The 17,722-nt window shown below is 51.8% G+C and overlaps 1 protein-coding gene across 28 annotated transcripts in view; it reads left to right on the top strand.

Moving 5' to 3' along the window:
* The window catches only part of SHANK2 (SH3 and multiple ankyrin repeat domains 2), a 720,394-nt gene that overhangs the window by 473,803 nt on the left and 228,869 nt on the right, over nucleotides 1–17,722 (top strand). For all 28 annotated transcript variants that reach the window (XM_078341738.1, XM_078341739.1, XM_078341735.1 and 25 more), the window contains one exon: nucleotides 7,897–7,972. In XM_078341738.1, the coding sequence (XP_078197864.1) occupies nucleotides 7,897–7,972 (76 nt within the window). The remainder of the gene's footprint in view (nucleotides 1–7,896; nucleotides 7,973–17,722) is intronic.

The following is a 17,722-nucleotide window of genomic DNA, read 5'->3' as shown; positions in this document are numbered from 1 at the left end:
CCAAATGCCCGCTGTACGCCAGGCGATGCTGTAGGACCTGGAGAGCTAGCTCGATTCACTCACTTTCTCCGGAGTTACTGAATGCCCGCTGTATGCCAGGCGATGCTGTGGGACCTGGAGAGCTAGCTCGGTGGCTTTTACCCGCTCACTCACTTTCTCCAGAGTTACCAAATGCCCACTGTATGCCAGGCGATGCTGTGGGACCTGGAGAGCTAGCACTGTGGTGAAGTGTGAGCTGGGGAAGGAGCGTTCAGGCAGAGTGGAGCACACAAAGGCCCTGAGGCGTGAATGAGCTCGGGCTGTTCAAGGGACAAAGAGGAGGCGAACACGGCTAGGGGGACGGAGGAGGGGAGAGCGGTGGGAGATGGGAGGAGGGGCACGCAGGGCCACATGGCGTCGGGCCTGTGCCATTGAAGGCTGCACGGTCCGACCGGCAGACCCTGACCCGGCAACGGATGAACAGATGCGCTCAGATGCAGCTATTCCGTGAAACGGCAGAGTCGGGGGCCAGGCTGCTGACCGAAAGAGTCGCCGCAGCCCTGACTAGCTCGCCTCGCCGGACTTTATTCAGCTCACATTAAATGACGGAGGCTTTGAGTCAACACCACTGAGGATAATTAACCTGGTCAGCCTCCCCCCAAGAGAGGCATCCTGCCCGCAAATGATCAAAGGTAGTTTTAGGACCACATGAGTAAACGAGCTTTTTAGATAAACTCCCCCGCGTTCCTCGTCACTTGCTTTTCTGCTGTCAACTCAAGGTAAAGAGGATTAGGCTACCTTCAGCCACCCTTTTACTGAGGCCATGCAAATCCCCCAGCCTTCCGGGAAGGTTTGTGACTATTAGCTATAACTTTATCTTTAGTTTCTCCCAGAACTCTTTCCACCACCCTGACTGAACCCCTGCAGAAGGCAGCGGGAACACGCCACTGGAACATGTGAAGCAGCAGAGCTGGAAATCACCTGATTTACATTTTTTTTAAAGCTCGTTCTGTTGGCTCTGTAGAGTGTGGATCGGTGAAAGGAGGAGCAGGTGTGGAAGTGGAGAGACAAGAGGTTACTGTCCAGGCGGAAGATCCTGGTGGTTCAGACTAGAGTGGTGGCGACTGCTGGGCTCTGTGTGTGTGGAGCGCTACAGACAGCGCTGAGCCCATTACATGAAGCGCCGATCCCCGTGCTGACCAGGAGGGAGGCCTGGTTGGAAACTTGGTTTGGACGTCAGGAAGTTTCTCCATGGTGAAGGTAGCAGACGATAAGTCAGTACTTGTTTCCTTGATGTTGGTCTCTCCACCTCCGTTGTCACAGGCAGAGGGATCTCCTCTGAGGCGCGTACAGTGCGTGCTGCTGTGCGTGTTCTGGCCGTGCTTAACGGGATCCGTTTCCATTGTCTGGCAGGTGGTTTTCTCCTTTTCCCCTAGAAAGTCCAGGCATTCTCTCAGATGAGGCCAAACTCAGCCTTTGCCTTGATTTTGTCTGATCTTCCCTCCTATACTTGCTAGGACAATTTTGGTTGCTAGTGACCAAACCCAGCTAGAAACCCAGCTCTGCCCGGGATGTACTGGCCCACAGGATGGAGAGGGCCATGCCAGTATCAGTCAGCTTGCGCTACGTGAAGATGCGGTAACAAGCATTCCCCTTGGACGGTCTGAGCGCAGCAGTGTTTACAACTCCCTGAAACACAGTTACAAATTTCATTAGGTCCTTCTCCATTCCCACTGCTTCCCCTGACTAGCCCTAAAAAATAAAAAAATTCCCCCATCTCTGTGGTTTGGAACAACAAAGGTTCTTTCTCATTCACGCCCTATGCCCATCATGCATCAGCAGAGGGTTACTTGGGGACAGGGACTGATAGAACCACCAGCTTCTCAGATGTATTGGTGGCCTTGCCCAAGGTCAAAAAGACAGTGCTAGTGGGCGGGGGTCTTGCATTTGAAATTAAAACCTCCAGCCAGGAAATAACGTAAGTCACTTCGTCTCAAAATTCAATGGCCAAAAGTAATTTTAAGGGTCTACTCAACCACAGGAGAGCCAGAAGTAGTGTCTGCCACATACCCACCGGTGGAAAGCCACAGATATTTGATCAGCCTCAGTGACCACCACAAGCCACCATCTGGGGACTCCTGGCATCAAGGTCTTTTGTGCCCGCCTCTCCCTGCCCCAGCCCTTGGTTCTGCCTTCCGCCATGAGCTGGCCCCATCGCTGGACTGCCTCCCTCCCTGTGCTTTGAATGGTGGTCACAGCCCGTGTCCTTCCATGGCATCTCTGAAAGGAAGCCAAGACCATCTTCCTCACATTCAGACTCTAGAACACCTCAGAAAAAGGCCACCTGGCCTTGCGTGGGCCATGGGTCACTCGCTGCTAATGACAGGACCCAAGAGAGTCCAGCAGGATCCCCAGACCACACCCACATGTGCACCCCTGTGTGCCGGGTGCTCTCCTTGGCTCCTGAGGGGCAGCCTTGCCAGGACCTTCCTAGGGTGAAGGGAAGCAGCTGTGTCTCCAGGGAAGCCAAGCAGCCATGGCAGAGTCTCAGCCACGTGGCACAGCGACGCAAACTGTTAAATGCATCACTGCCTCGTTGCTGGCTCTTTCCATTGTAAACAGGAAGCCAAGTCTTCTTGTACCACAAAGGATGTGCATTTCATCTGTACAAGTGAAAAGTTGGACGTGGCTGTGTCTGGGGTTTCCGGCCGTGTCTCTAAGGCAGTCACCTTAGGTGTCTCCAGCTCTCTGTCCCTGCCCTCCTTCTCCCTCCTCCCTCTGTGGCCTGAGGCATGGGAACCCCAGCAGCAGGAGTAGGGCCACATTGTTTCCCCTGGGGTCCCAGGTCCCTCCCCTGAGCCTGTCACTCACTGAGATCAAAGGGACATTTCAGCTGGGCTCCCATGGCAAACTGCTGGAGCCCAGGGCTGGGCAGGCAGGTGGGGAGGGGGCTGGGTGACCTCACCTGACCACATGGTTGGAACTGGGAAAGGGCTTGTCCCACAGAAGACAGGGAGGACGTGGCCAGCAGGGTGAGCAGGTGCATGCACAGCCTCAGGTGTGGTCAGCTCTGAGGCAGCCTTGACCTTGGACGCAGGCACCTGGGAAGCTGACCTGTCTGCAGCGGTAACAGCCAGCCTCCCAGGGAGGCTGGTGTGGCCTCTGACCTGTTCCTCCCCTCGTCTGCCTCAGGGTGTTTTATTTATGACCCACATTTTGACCAGTGAGGCGCAGTGAGCCTTGGGAAGGGGCAGCCCAGCAGCCCCTGTTTTCCAGAAAAGCACATAGCAAGTCCCAGGGGCCAAGCCTGGACGTGACATGAGGTGTGCACTGTAACACCGCAGGCAGGGTCCCAAGGGCCATGTGGCCCACCCTGCTCTTTCTAGGTCAGAAACCGAGGCTGCTGAGGGCACCTCCACAGGACGCGGCAGAGTCAAGAAGGCCACCTGGACTTATGTGGGCCGTTCATGACATGCCACCTCCCAGGAACCCCATATGGAAGCTATCCCTGGAGGCTGCATGGCAGTGGTCTCTGCCACTTCCTGGCTGGGTGACCTGAGGCAACTCACTCAAACTCTCCGAGCCTCCCCCTTCTCACCCATAAAGCAGACACAGCAGCATGACTGAGCTCAGACAGGTGAAGCACACACTCCTAGCACGCTGTGGCCCCTGCTGAGTGTTCCAGAACGCTATGGCCGTTGGGTGCTGTCAGCACCGTTTGTGGAGGCACAGCGTCCGGGGTCAGGGGCCCACGCCGCTGCTTACGGACTGTGTGACCTTGAGAGGCCACCTTGGGAGGCAGAGGTTTCTAATCTGATGTACGACCATGACAGCATCGGTTACCATTAACTTTCAACGTGCCACGCGCACCGTTCTAATGTCTTACACATTTGACTCCTCAGTTGTTCCTCTGAGGAGGGACTGTTGCTACTGTCACCGTTTTAAAGATGAAATGATGAGGACTTGCAGACAGTAAGTGGCAGAGCTGGGCTCTGAATCGAGCCACCCTGGCCTCGGAGCCCACATCCCTCATCGTTGCACTCTGCCACTTCCGTCAAACAGGGACAAGAAATATGCTTACCTTGAGATGTTGTAGGAGGACCAAATAAGGATAAAGACTCGCTTTTAATGAAATGGGGTAATTTAGCAGAGCATTCCACACTTGGCAGCACATAAATGTATCTTCTGCTGCAGTGGGGATGACACTGACTACAGTGTTGATGATGATGGTGGACAAGATGATTGTGGTGCTCAGAGTGGTTGGTGATGGTGGTGATGATGGTAGTGGTGAAGAAGATGGTGTTGGTGATAATGGTGACGGGGTGATGACAGTGGTGATGATGGTGATGGTGAAGAAGATGATGGTGTTGGTGATAATGGTGATGGGGTGATGACAGTGGTGATGATGGTGATGGTGAAGAGATGATGGTGTTGGTGATAATGGTGACGGGGGTGATGACAGTGGTGGTGGTGATGGTGAAGAAGATGATGGTGGTGATGGTGGTGGTGATGATGGATGATGGTGGTGGTGATGATGGTAGTAATTATGGTGGTGGTGATGGTGAAGAAGACGATGGTGGTGATGATGGTGGTCAAGAGGTGATGTGTTGGTGATAATTGATGATGGTGGTGATGATGGATGATGCTGGTGGTGATAATGGTAGTAATTATGGTGATGATGGTGGTGATGATAGTGGTGAAGAGGTGATGGTGTTGGTGATGATGATGGGAGTGATGATAGTGGTGATGATGGTGAAGAAGACGGTGGTGGTGATGATGGTGAAGAGGTGATGGTGTTGGTGGTGATGATGGTGGTGATGGATGATGGTGGTGGTGATGATGAGAGTAGTGATGGTGATAGTGGTGATGGTAATGGTGATGATGGTGATGATGGTGAAGAAGACGGTGGTGGTGATGGTGGTGAAGAGGTGATGGTGTTGGTGATGGTGGTGGTGATGGATGGTGGTGGTGGTGATGATGAGAATAGTGATAGTGGTGATGGTGATGATGGTCATGTCCCTTAGGATCCCTTTCCTGTCCCTCAGGGCCATATCCCAGAGCCCAAGTATTAACTGTTTTTGGGAACCAGGGAACAGGGAAGGCCTGTGCAGTGGGATTCTTGCATGAAGCAGTCAGAGATAATGTCCTTTTAAAGGTTCCTTTTTCTTTTTTTTTTTTTGAGACGGAGTTTCGCTCTTGTTACCCAGACTGGAGTGCAATGGCTCGATCTTGGCTCACTGCAACCTCCGCCTCCTGGGTTCAGGCAATTCTCCTGCCTCAGCCTCCTAAAGGTTCCTTTTTCTTACGATTTTGATAGCAAAGGGGAATTTACCATTTTTAATGTCCTTACTGAGCCAGCATTAAAACTTGATAAATGTTATGTTAGTCTACACCCTTCTTCTCTTGGTTTAAAGTTTTATTGGTCCATGAAATCCTTGTCTGGGACACCCTGGCCAACTCACGTAGCCTACAAATGGTTTCTTTACCAAAATGTTCTTTTCCTCTGGTAAACACACACGCGTACACACACACTCACACACACATTCCGCCACACACTCTCCCGTCTGCTTCTGGACCCTGGCCTCTGATCTCAGCCAGGGTCCTGCACCAATCAGCTGGTAGTGCCCAGCAGTTCCCTAGACAACCAGCACAGAGCTGTCGCATGGGGTTTCGAGGAGCAGAGGCAATTAAGAGTAATAATAGCAATTAACAGCCAGTCCCTGTGGCCCTTCATTGGCATCGTGAGCTGCTCTGCTTAACCCCTTGGAAAGGTTCAAGTCTCACTTGTCCCTGCACATGCATGGCCTGACATAAATGACACAGGGATTGCCTGACCATGTGCTCCCACCTCACGGTTACCCACGATTCTTCTAATCCCTGCACCCCAGGCCTGGGCTCCCTGCCAGGCGTACTTCATCAATGGTGATTGGAATTGGAATTGGACATGTGCAAGATGCTGGATGCCAGGGAGGAGGGGACACAGGTGTCCTCCTGCACCTGGGAATATTTGTTCCAGATGCCAAGCACAGGGGAGGTGTGTGGAGCTTGACTGGCCCGGTGCCGGCTTGGTGGGGGCCCTGTGCACCCTGGCCAATCTGATGGAGTATACTGCGTTATCTAGTAATTGTGCAATGCGTCTTTTTGGTTGTGCAAGGAAGGCTCCGACGGCCCTAAGCAAGGCTTTGAGGAGTGCCATTCAACGGACTGTAGGGCAGAGGGTGCCCCTGGATGCACTGAAGGGGCCTGCAGGGCGGAGTGGGCACCACACCCTGGGTGGCCATGACAGGTTAACTGTTGAATAGCTGGGCCTGGTATTGATGTGGCTGTTCAGGGAATCCTGTTGTTTTGTAGGAGCCTCAGGTGTTTGTGGGGAGCAGTGTGGAAGGGGTGGAGACAGCTGGGAGCGTCCTGTGGAGGACCCATTCGCCCTGCACAGGCGGGACACTGCTAAGGCAGCGTTAGCCGCTGTAACATTAATCCAAGGCCGCAGCCTAATGTGGTAGAAATCTAATTCTTGCTCACGTAAGAGTACAGGGCACAGAGACCCAGCTGCTGACTCCAGAGACTCAGAGGCCTGAGCGTTGAGGCGGCAGAAGCAGGAAGAGAGTTGGGAGAGCACACTGCTTCTAAAAAGCCTAAGCTTGGAAGGGACCATTCCCACCCTGCTTGTGCTCACATTCCAGTGGTGACACCTAGTCAGGAAGTCACATCTGGGTGCAAGGGAGGCTGGGAAATGTAGTCCTGGGCTCAACACCTGCCTCCTTCCCCACCCCAAAGAGCACTGCCATGCTGCTGGGAAAGGGAAAGGGTTCTTGGAGCCTGTGCTTTTGGTGAACAGCTAGCTGCCTCTGAGCACGTGAAAGCTCCCTGGGTTTGCTTTTGAACTGCACCCAGATGTGACTTCCTGACTAGGTGTCACCACTGGAATGTGAGCACAAGCAGGGTGGGAATGGTCCCTTCCAAGCTTAGGCTTTTTAGAAGCAGTGTGCTCTCCCAACTCTCTTCCTGCTTCTGCCGCCTCAACGCTCAGGCCTCTGAGTCTCTGGAGTCAGCAGCGTTTTGAGGTTTGAGCAAAGGAAAAACACATCCAACTCACAGTTCCGGATGAAGGAAGCTAACAACAGAGTTGTAAACAGGGTGTTTACAGACTTTAAATTAGAGTTGGGCCATCTTCCTGAAGTCAGTTGCATAATTTCTTTGAATGTTTTGCGGGGCTTAGTGAGGAGATCGTGCAGGAAATCCTGTTTGGGAGGAGAGTAAACAGGGACTCGTGAGCTGCTGTTTTATGTCTTTCTGTTGTTTTTCCCGCCCTCCAGCCCGAGCTATCTATTAAATCTAATTACATCGCTCACATCATTTCCCATGAAATTTACGTCTCAATCTGCTGAGTAGGGGAGCAAGCAGAGGACCTGATTAGAAACGTTAATCATGTGGGTTTGGCACTTTTCTTTTTAGGAGAAAGGAACTATTATCAGGAAAATAACGATAAATGTTCTTTCTTTCCCGGAGAGCAGTTTTCCACAGGTTTTCAGTGTTGCTGGAAGGCTCATCAGCACCACGTAGAACGCTGTTCTAGTGGCTTCTGTGAGCCGAGTGGGCTGCGCTCTTGTGGCCTGAACTGGCCCTCTCGTCTTTGCAGGCCGCTTTCTCCTGCCTCCCCTGTGAGCTGAGGCCCACAGGACTCTGCCTCCTTTGGGGAGTAGGGCTCCCCACTCTTCAGTAGTCAACACTGGGGTGCACATGCATTCTCCAGATTTTACAAAGTTGGGCCCCAGCACCAGGCCTCATTTTCCTCCAGGACAGCACGTCTCCCATTTGAGGGAGCACGTGGGAGGGCTGCCGGCCTCCTGTGGGCTGGGTTCAGTGTTCGGGGACCGTGACTTTTCTGAATGGTGTTTCTCTTCCCTCTCTGTACAGAAACCCGTGCTGACCGCAGCAAGAAGCTCTTCAGGCACTACACCGTGGGCTCCTATGACAGCTTCGACACCACCAGGTAAGGCGCGCTGCCTTCTCCTCCAAGACCCTCTGGTCAGAGCTGCTCATCTGTGCTGCACATGCGCTGGGCCCCCCTGCATGCAGCTTTTGGGCACCCCGGGCCTGCCTCCTCCTGCGTGTTAGCGGACTAGGACCGTGGAAGCCCCCATCTCCCGGAGCCCCTGCTTGAGAGGTGGACTTGGTGTTGCCTGTGGCTTGTGTCCAGCCACAGCACACCTGTGTGGTGGCCCCAGAGAGAGGGCAGGCTGGCATTGTTTTCACGAGAGCATGCAAATGTCAAGGATGACGGCAGTGGGCCTCAATGCAGTTTCGGGGTAGCGGCATCCCCCAGAGGAGTATTTCGGATGCCTCAGATCTGGGTTAACACCTCCTCTGCAGTCCCCATCCACGCCTGCCGCTTCGGCTTAGGTGGAATGGCTGTGAAGGACGCAGGCGGACGTGCCACCAGGCAGCCGATCTTCTAAGCACAGCAGGTTTGGGTTCATCTGGTGTGTGGAAAGAGCCCTGCACCTTTGACACTGTGACTGGCACAGGCATGCAGTTGGATTTTTCTGCAGAAACCACTCCTGTGTGGCACATCCATGGGTCTCTGTGCCCCTCTGTCTGCAGGGGAGGTTGAGGCTGGAGAGTGTCCTGCTGGCTCCGCGTGTGGGGAGCCCTGGATAGAGGGTTCTTCATGGATATCGAAGCTCAACATGGGCCAGCGTGTGAGGCAGAAAAGAGAAGGAGGTGCAGGTGCAGACCCCAGGGACGTTAGGGTCCTGCGTCTGGCCCTGCTGGTTGAGGAGCCCCTTCTCGGAAGCTGACCACACCCAACTCCTCCATAGGTGGTCTGGGCTGGAGAAGGGTCCCGATATTCTTCCCTGACCTCCAGGGTGTCTGCAGCAGCCCAGGTGCCTTCCCTAGACTCACCTGCCTGCAGAGGGATCCAACTTGGGTTGGCTGATTGCTTTGTTTTTTTTTTGTCTGTTTTGATTGAGGTAGAATGTACATAACCTAACCCCTTTAAAACATTCAGCGAGGTGGCAGTGAGTACGTACACAATATTGCGCGACTGTCCCTGCTATCTGCTTCTAGAACATTTTGTCGCCCATTAGCAGTCACTCCCATTGCCCCTCCCCAGCCCCTGGCACCCACCCACCTGCTTCTGTCTCCAGGCTCTGCCTACCTTGGTGCTGTGCGTAGATGAAATCCGCCGCTACGTGGCCTTTCGTGTCTGGTTTCTTCCACGCTGCATCGTGTTTTCAAAGTCCATCCACACGGTGGCACACACCAGCACTTCATTCCTTCCCCGTCCCCAATCTTTTCTTACTGTGGTAAAATACGCATAATATAAAGTTTCCTGTCCTGACCATTTGTAAGTGAATCACTAGCTTAGTGGCACTGAGAACATTCACAGTGTTGGGCAGCCAGCACCGCTGTCCAGCTCCAGAGCGCTTTTGTCTTGCAGAGTTGGAACTCTGCCTGCATGAATGCAGACTCCCCACTCCACCTCCCTCAGCCTCCGGCCCCCACCTGTCTACTTTCTGTCTCTATGAATTTGATGACTCTAGGAACCTCAGATGAGTGGAATCCTGACATATTCGTCTTTCCGTGAGCAGCTTCTTTCACTGAGCATAATGTCTTCCAGGTTCATTCATGTTGCAGCGTGTCTGGATTTCCCTCCATTTTTCAGGGTTGAATAATGTTTCATTATATGGATGGACCACATTTTGCTCATCCTTTCTTCTGTGAGTGAGCACAGGTTGTTTCCACCTTTTTGCTGTTGTGAAGGGTAGGGATTGCTATTGATATGTGCATGCAAGTATGTGCGTGCGCTTAGGAGCAGAATTGCTCACAGGACTCAGTTATAATGGTGACCTGTCCCGGCCACTTCTCCCGTAAATGAGGTGTGCCGTAACAGGAATGCCACGGCCAGGAGAGGAGCTGGGACCCCCCTCCCCCACCAGGGACTGTCACAGACTTTCCAGGCCTTGCTACACTCATTCACTTTTTGACCTTGAAGCCCAGGTATGATCCATGGCCTGGCCATGAACACAGCCTCAAAATGCAGCTCAGGCTGATTGTCTTTATTTGGCCAGATGAATCATTTCTGCAGCAGCAGCAGAAGGCTGCCTATGGAAGTGGACCCTGAGCAGGTAGTCATAGTCAGTGGGCCTCTCACACTGTGATAGGGTCTGCACAATGGTCCATAGTGCCTGAGGCTCCCCATAGAGGAGCAGAGGAAGGACCTGCCTGGGAAGAGAGATGTCTGTGGACCAGGCTGGCTGGGACCATGTAGCAAAGGTGTAGCATGGGGCTAACAGCAAGACCAGAATGCACCAGGGACATGGACTGCAGTTCAGCCAAGAGAAGGTGTGCAGAACTATTGTGGCTGTTCAGGCTGCCTCAGGAGGTGGTGAGCTCCCCACCACTAGACAGAGCCAAGCAGAGCAGGGGAGCAGGGGATTCTCTTGCCAGAATGTCACAGAACATCGAACTGAATGACCTCCAAGATCCCCGCCAACTCTTTGCATCCCGGTTTGGTGTCCAGACAAGGGCTTTTGTTTTACATGTGTATTGAACACCTGCTCTGCTAGGAGCTGGGACCTCACCTCAGAGAGGAGAAACATGCAAACCACACTGGGGTGAACTGGTAGCTTCTAAGCAAATGGTGAAAAGCTCCAGCCGTGACGAGAGTGAGGAGTGAGCCCCAGCACTCCCATGGTGAGGGATCAGACAAGCTGTGGGCCTCGTGCCCTGTTTCAGTGAAAGAAACAGGTGTAATAGCACTCCTTATCCACCCCTCCTGTGCACCAGCCACCCTGCACAGAGCACACCACTGTTCATAGCTGAGCCCCCCCAGTGATCTGGGAACTCAGTGTTACATTCCACCTGCTGGTGGGACACTGATGGAGGCAAAGGAAGGCCAAGTTAACAAGCGTCTGAGCCTGAGTGTGAGGCCTGATCTGCAGGCAGTAGAATCTCCTGTCTCCTAAAATCCCTGAGCCCCTCCGGCAGGCGAAGGAGAGGCCTTACTCATGTTCTCTCTCGAGCTGTCCCCGACCCCCATGGCTGCTGAAGCTGACCTCCGCCTCCACACACTCCCCCACATGCCATCTGTGTTGTATCTCCCGCAGTGAAGATGGTACTGCTCAAAGCCAGCCTGGGTTGAGGGAAACTGATAAGGAGGAGGGCCAGTGTTTCTGGGGTGACAGAGTCAGCACCTCCCGAAGCATCGTTGGGAGAGATGCTGTGCGTAGATGGAATCCGTCACCACGGGGTCTTTCGTGTCTGGCCTCTTCCACGCTGCATCGTGTTTTCAGAGTCCATCCACACAGTGATGCAGACCAGTGCTTGACTCCTTCCCCGCCCCCAATCTTTTCTTATTGTGGTAAAATACACGTAATATAAACTTTCCTATTCTGACCACATTTAAGGGAATGACTGGCTCAGTGGTATGAAGACATTCACGCTGTTGAGCGGAGGGCACCACTGTCCCGCTCCAGAGCTCCTTCCTCTTGCAAAGTTGCGACTCTGTCTGCATTAACGCAAACTCCCCACTCCACCTCCCTCAGACTCCGGCCCCACCTGCCACTCCATGAATTCAGTGATTCTAGGAACCTCAGATGAGTGGAATCCTGACGTATTCAGGATGATGGTGTTACCTTGGTTAACCCCCCACCGTCTGAGCTGGTTCATCACAGGTGCAGGGGTAGCCTGAGGGAGCCTACCCCGCTCAGGATCAGCAGAATTGGCCTCAACCAGACTGTGAACCTGTGAGTGTGGCACTATCAACAGGGGGACAGGCAGTGCTGACGGAGGGTGGGCAGCATGGATGGAGGGTGGGCAGTGCGGGCAGAGAGAGGGCAGTGTGGAAGGAGGGCAGGCAGCATGGGAGCTTGTGGACAGAGATGAGTAGGTCTTGCGCAGCCCTCTGACCCTGGACTGGCATGGCTCTGGGGTGGGCACAGAGTGAGCGGCTGACCGCCAGCTTCTCCGATAGAGCAGGAGGCGCATCTGCAGGCCATGGTCGCCAAAGCGTGGGCGTGGAACAGCCTGTAGCTCCCAAGCCCTCACTGGCATTCATGTTACAAGTAGCCTAATGAGCAGCAGAAACCTGGGTGTGGTGCCAGCCCCTTGGGCCAATTATCCACTGTAAGCTGTGGGGCCACAGTCTGGGCAGACGGTGCGGGGCTGAGGCTGTCCCGCCACAGATGCAAGTGGAATGAGAGAAAATGCCATGGGAAGTGAGACTTAATGGAGACATTTTCTGAATCAGGCAGGAGGTTTCTCTCCTTCCCACCTCCTCTTATGTCAAAAACTGCTCAGAGTCTCCGAGCTGAAGAGCTGAATGTTAAAACACACCAGTTCATTAGAGAACATTTTCAGCTGTTCCAGCCGATTCCCTCCCTGGGATTCCCCTCCACTCACCCGGAAAACAGTGAGAGAAGGATCTAGAAATGGCCACATTCAAGGTCAACAGCAGAGTTCCTAAGGGCCATTTCTACTCAGGACTTTACAGATAGTTCAATGCCGTTTTTAAAAACATGTCTCCACTCAGGGAATGGGAATCTTAAGTCCCCACTCCTCTTTAACCAAACACCCAGCCTCATGATGGGATGCCCAGGAGAAGTCTACCTGGTAGGATTGGGGAGAACTCAGGGTCTCACTTAAGGCTGAACAGACTCCATTTATACATTCATCCTTCTGGCTCTCCACTCAATCAGCCATTTATCTCTCTATCACTCATCCATCCACCTGTTCATCTATCCACTCAGCTACCTGTCCACCCATCCATCTATCCACACATCCATCTATCTATCCATCCACCCATCTATGCATCCATCCATCCATATGTATCTCTTCATCCATTCATCTACCCATTCATCTCTCCATTCCCCCATCCATCCATCTGCTACCCACCCATCCATCTACCCATCCACTCATACATCAGTCCATCCATCCACCCATTCATCTGTTCACTTCCCCATCCACCCATCTGCCTACTTACCCATCAATCTACCTGTCCACTCATACATCAGTCTATCCATCTACCCATTCATCTCTCCACTCCCCCATCCATCCATCTGCCTACCCACCCATCCATCTACCCATCCACTCATACATCAGTCCATCCATCCACCCATTCATCTGTTCACTTCCCCATCCACCCATCTGCCTACTCACCCATCCATCTACCCATTCACTCATGCATCAGTCTATCCATCTACACATTCATCTCTCCACTCCCTGTCCATCCATCTGCCTACCCACCCATCCATTCATACATCAATCCATCCATCCACCCATTCATCTGTCCACTCCCCCATCCATTCATCTGCCTACCCACCCATTCATCCACTCACCCACTCATACATCAATCCATCCATCCACCCATTCATCTGTCCACTCCCCCATCCATCCACCTACCTACCCACCCATCTATTCATACATCAGTCCATCCATCCACCCATTCATCTGTTCACTCCCCCATCCATCCATCTGCCTACCTGCCCATCCATCTACCCATTCATTCACACATCAGTCCATCCACCCACCCACCCATTCATCTCTCCACTCCCCATCCATCCATCTGCCTGCCCACTCATCCATCTACCCATCCACTCATACATCAATCTATCCATCTACCTATTTATCTGTTCAATCCCCATCCATCCATCTGCCTACCCACCCATTCATCCACCCACCCACTCATACATCAGTCCATCCATCCACCCATTCATCTCTCCATTCCCCCATCCATCCACCCATCCATTCAGATATCCATCCATCCATCCACCCACCCACTGCATTCATCTATCCATGTGCTTAACCAATATTTGTCAAGACCTGACTATTTTGGGAACTGAGGATATAGAGATAAACAAGACAAGCACATTCTTTGACCTCATGCAGATAAAAGTTTAATTAGTAAAGCTGAACAATAAAGGTAACAAATAGAGCAGAGGATCTCACTTTGTAGTTGATGCTATGAAGCAGATGTGTGCTGTCACAGAGTCCTGGGAGGCTGGGTCATGCCAACTTTATGTAGGGTGCCAGGGAGGAGTGTCTTCCTGAGGGAGTGACTTTTGAGTTGAAACCCAAAAGACTGAGGAGGAATCAGCCCTCAAGAGAAGGTTCAGCAAGTGCAGAAGCAATGGGGTGATGAGAGGATTCGACATTGCAGGAATGGCTGTGGCCTACGAGAGAAGAGAGGCAGTAATGTCACAGAAAGACCTCGTGCCTCATGAAAGGAGTTTGGGTCTTCTCGCACTTGCAGTGGAGGCATTGGAGGGCATTAGGCAGAAGTGGCATCATCTGAATCACTTTTCTGGAGGAAACCAGGTGGCAGGACAGGTGGAGACCAGCGAGGAGCCCATTGCCACCATCCAGGCCAAGCAGCAGTGGTGGTTGGGGCTGGTGGAGGTGGTGGGGTGGAGAGGTGGATGAATCCGAGGGGTAGGGTGAACTTAGATCGGATAGGGGCATGGATATGGGGGTGAGAAGGAGCACAGAGGGCTTAGCTCACCTTCTCTCGGGTTTTGCAGGAAGGAGCCTGCAGAGGCATGTTCTTATTGACAGCAAGGTCTGCTCAGAAGGAACACATCCGTCGACACTACTCAAGGAAAGGGTCTAAGAAGGTCCTGAGCATCTGGGTTTTATTCTCCCTAAGAGAAAATCAGTTTTCTTTTAGAGAGAGAATTAGAAGGATGGCAATGCCTGTTCACCATTGAATATCCACTGTCCACAGCTACTTATTTTCATGGCTTTCGAGTTTCACAGCCCAATTTTTATCTTTTTTAAATCAGTAATAAGAAATACATATACTTTTGCAGAGCTCCGTGGTTCATGCCTGTAATCCCAGCACTTTGAGAGGCTGAGGCAGGTGGGTGACGAGGTCAGGAGTTCGAGACCAGCCTGGCCGACATGGTGAAACCCTGTCTCTACTAAAAATACAAAAATTAGCCAGGAGGGTTGATGCACACCTGCAGTCCCAGCTACTCAAGAGACTGAGGCAGAAGAATTGCTTGAACCTGGGAGTCAGAGGTTGCAGTGAGCCAGGATCACGCCACTGCACTTGAGCCTAATGACAGAGAGAGACTATCTCCCAATAATGAAGAGAAAACAAACACATATACCTGGTTTAAAAAATTCAAGATTTGCAAGAAATTGATAGAGTGTGAAGAGTAGGTCCTCCCATCTTTGCTTTCTAGTCCCAAGTTCTCCCTAGAGAGAATCTCTTGCTGGGTTCTTGAGGATCTTTCTAGAGACGGACCCTGCAAATAGAATCTGAAGAGTTCTGAAGACCCTGCGAAATCATCGGTCCTGAGGTTTCTCTCTGGCTTTCCGGCTAAGTCACTGTGCAGCCTTGGGTGGCTCACTTCCCCTCTCTGAGTCTCCGGCCAAGTCGCTGTGCAGCCTCGGGCAGCTCACCTCCCCTCTCTGAGTCTCGGGCTAACTCACTGTGCAGCCTCGGGCGGCTCACCTCCCCTCTCTGAATCTTCCGTTCCTTTTCTTTGCAGAGTAGAGCTGCTTCCAACTCATTCTAAGTCTCCAGTTGTGTTCATGTTAAGAATGAATGAGAAAATATGTTTAGTGCTTGCAGCTCCTAAGAGGCATGTGCTATATAAATCCAGAGGGGTGCTGAGTTGTGAGCAGCGTGTGTGGGTAGCTGGCTTTCCTTTGAAACCTAGCTCTGCGCTCTAGAAGACTGCCTCAGTGTGTAGGTTGTAAGAACTGAATGGCAAGAAACACTGATTTCCCCTGTTCATCCTCCGCCATTATTTTGTATTTTTATATGTTTTTATTATTCCTTAGACTTGAAAAGAAGGCTTTATCCCTGAGTATGTCTCCTGTCTGGACACAGAAGGAAGCACACCCCGTGTGTTTGTCACTCTCAACCAAAGGCTGGGCCTCAAAGTTAATACGGAAGCCCCCGTGGCGGCTCCTTTGAGGCACGGTTTGGGGCAGAACAAGAGAGGATTTCACTTTTTATTTCATACATTTTATGTATTTTTATTTTTTTACTATGTATTTATTTATTTGAGACAGAGTCTCATTCTGTTGCCCAGGCTGGAGTGCAATGGCATGATCTCAACTCACTGCAACCTCTGCCTCTCAGGTTCAAATGATTCCTCTGCCTCAATCTCCCAAGTAGCTGGAATTACAGGTGTGTGCCACCATGCCTGGCTAGTTATTTTGTATTTTTAGTAGAGACCGGGTTTCACCATGTTGGCCTGGCTGATCTCCATTTCCTGACCTCGGGTGACCAGCCTCAGCCTCCCAAAGTGCTGGGATTGTAGCCGTGAGCCACTGCGCTGACCATATTTTTAATTTTTTTGTAAGTATATAGTTCCTTTATAGTTTTTTGAGACAAGGAAAGAGGTACTTCTCTGGGCACAGGCAAAGGAAGGCGTCACGACCATAGCTCTTCTGGCACGCTCTCCCAGCGTGGTACAGATGGTGGCCGGGGCCAGGTCTCCATCTGGGTGAATCATTTCTCCAAAACGTGCTGCTCTTCTCTGTGGTCTCTATCATGATGGACAGCCAGCCCTCCCAGTGCCTCAACGGGGGACCTGAGTGTCCCCCTCCTCCTCCTCCCTTGCTTTCCTCCCTCCCTCCCTCCTTCAGTCCATTGCAAAGGTCAAGGAGTCCTGCCTTCTTCCTGTCCCCCTGCTGTTTCCCTGGGCTGGCCCTGTGGCTCTTGTTCCCCATGGCACCCCACAGTCTGGCTGCCCAGGGACCCCTCTCCTCACCCATTCTGAGTGAACTCTAAGTTTTGCATTTTCCTCCTCCATAAGTTTTCATCCAAGTACTATCTCCATGTAATAAAAGTAGTTAATTAATTAGACTACAGAGATAAGGCTAAGAATAGAAATAAATTGTTGTCCACCCACTCTGACCCAGCCTCAGCCACACAGCCCCACTTGGCAGAAAAACCAGTTTTTAAACTCTGTCCGATTCACTCTTCCGATGGGAGCCTCCCCAGCTTGACGATTCCTCCCGTGTTTCTTAATGTTAAAATGTGGAACGTCCTTGACACATTGCCGGAAAAGATGCCTTTTTGGTTTGACCCTCACCTGCAGTTTTGAATAGTTCTTGCCAGTGTGCTAATGGATTACCTTTTGTAACATTCTCAAGCTTCTCTCTCTTGGTTATTTCGTTTTACACAATATCACCTGACCCTTTGGTATATTTATAGTGAAGGGTTCTGGTTTCTGTCTCCAGGTTGGATTCAGAAGTTAAAACACAGTGGAGGGCGGGCACAGTGGCTCACACCTGTGACCCCCCAGCACTTTGGGAGGCCAAGGCAGGCGGATAGCTTTAACCCAGGCATTCAAGGCCAGCACAGGCAACAAAGTCAGACCTCAGGAAAAAAAAAAAAAAAAAAGACCACATGGAAAGCATTACATTATGATGATAAGAGGCATGGGGTTAGGATTCCAATTCCTCTTTTCAGCCCTGTGAGAAGAAGGGCATTAATAGCCTCACACCCCAATGAATTCTTTTCCTTCCACTCTGTCAGTGGTTCAGAGCAATTCCACGTTTCAGCTTAATATTAGGATCAAGATTTTCCCATGAAGATTTTGTTTTTCCTGGAGTTTCTGATTGCCTTTTTTTTTTTTCTTGTGGGAGAAAAATTATGGCTTCTTGAGTATGCCACTAAAATATCATTGTTTTCCTGATGTATCACTGGAAGCCGTCTCCTCTTATCAGAATCTTCTGACTTTCTGCTCCGGGTTTGCACTCCGGTTCTCAGGAGACA

The sequence above is a fragment of the Callithrix jacchus genome, chromosome 10 (genome assembly GCF_049354715.1).
Source record: "Callithrix jacchus isolate 240 chromosome 10, calJac240_pri, whole genome shotgun sequence".
Classification (NCBI taxonomy): domain Eukaryota; kingdom Metazoa; phylum Chordata; class Mammalia; order Primates; family Cebidae; genus Callithrix; species Callithrix jacchus.
The sequence above is the reverse complement of the archived record's forward strand: the minus strand, read 5'-3'. Positions and strand labels throughout refer to the sequence as shown.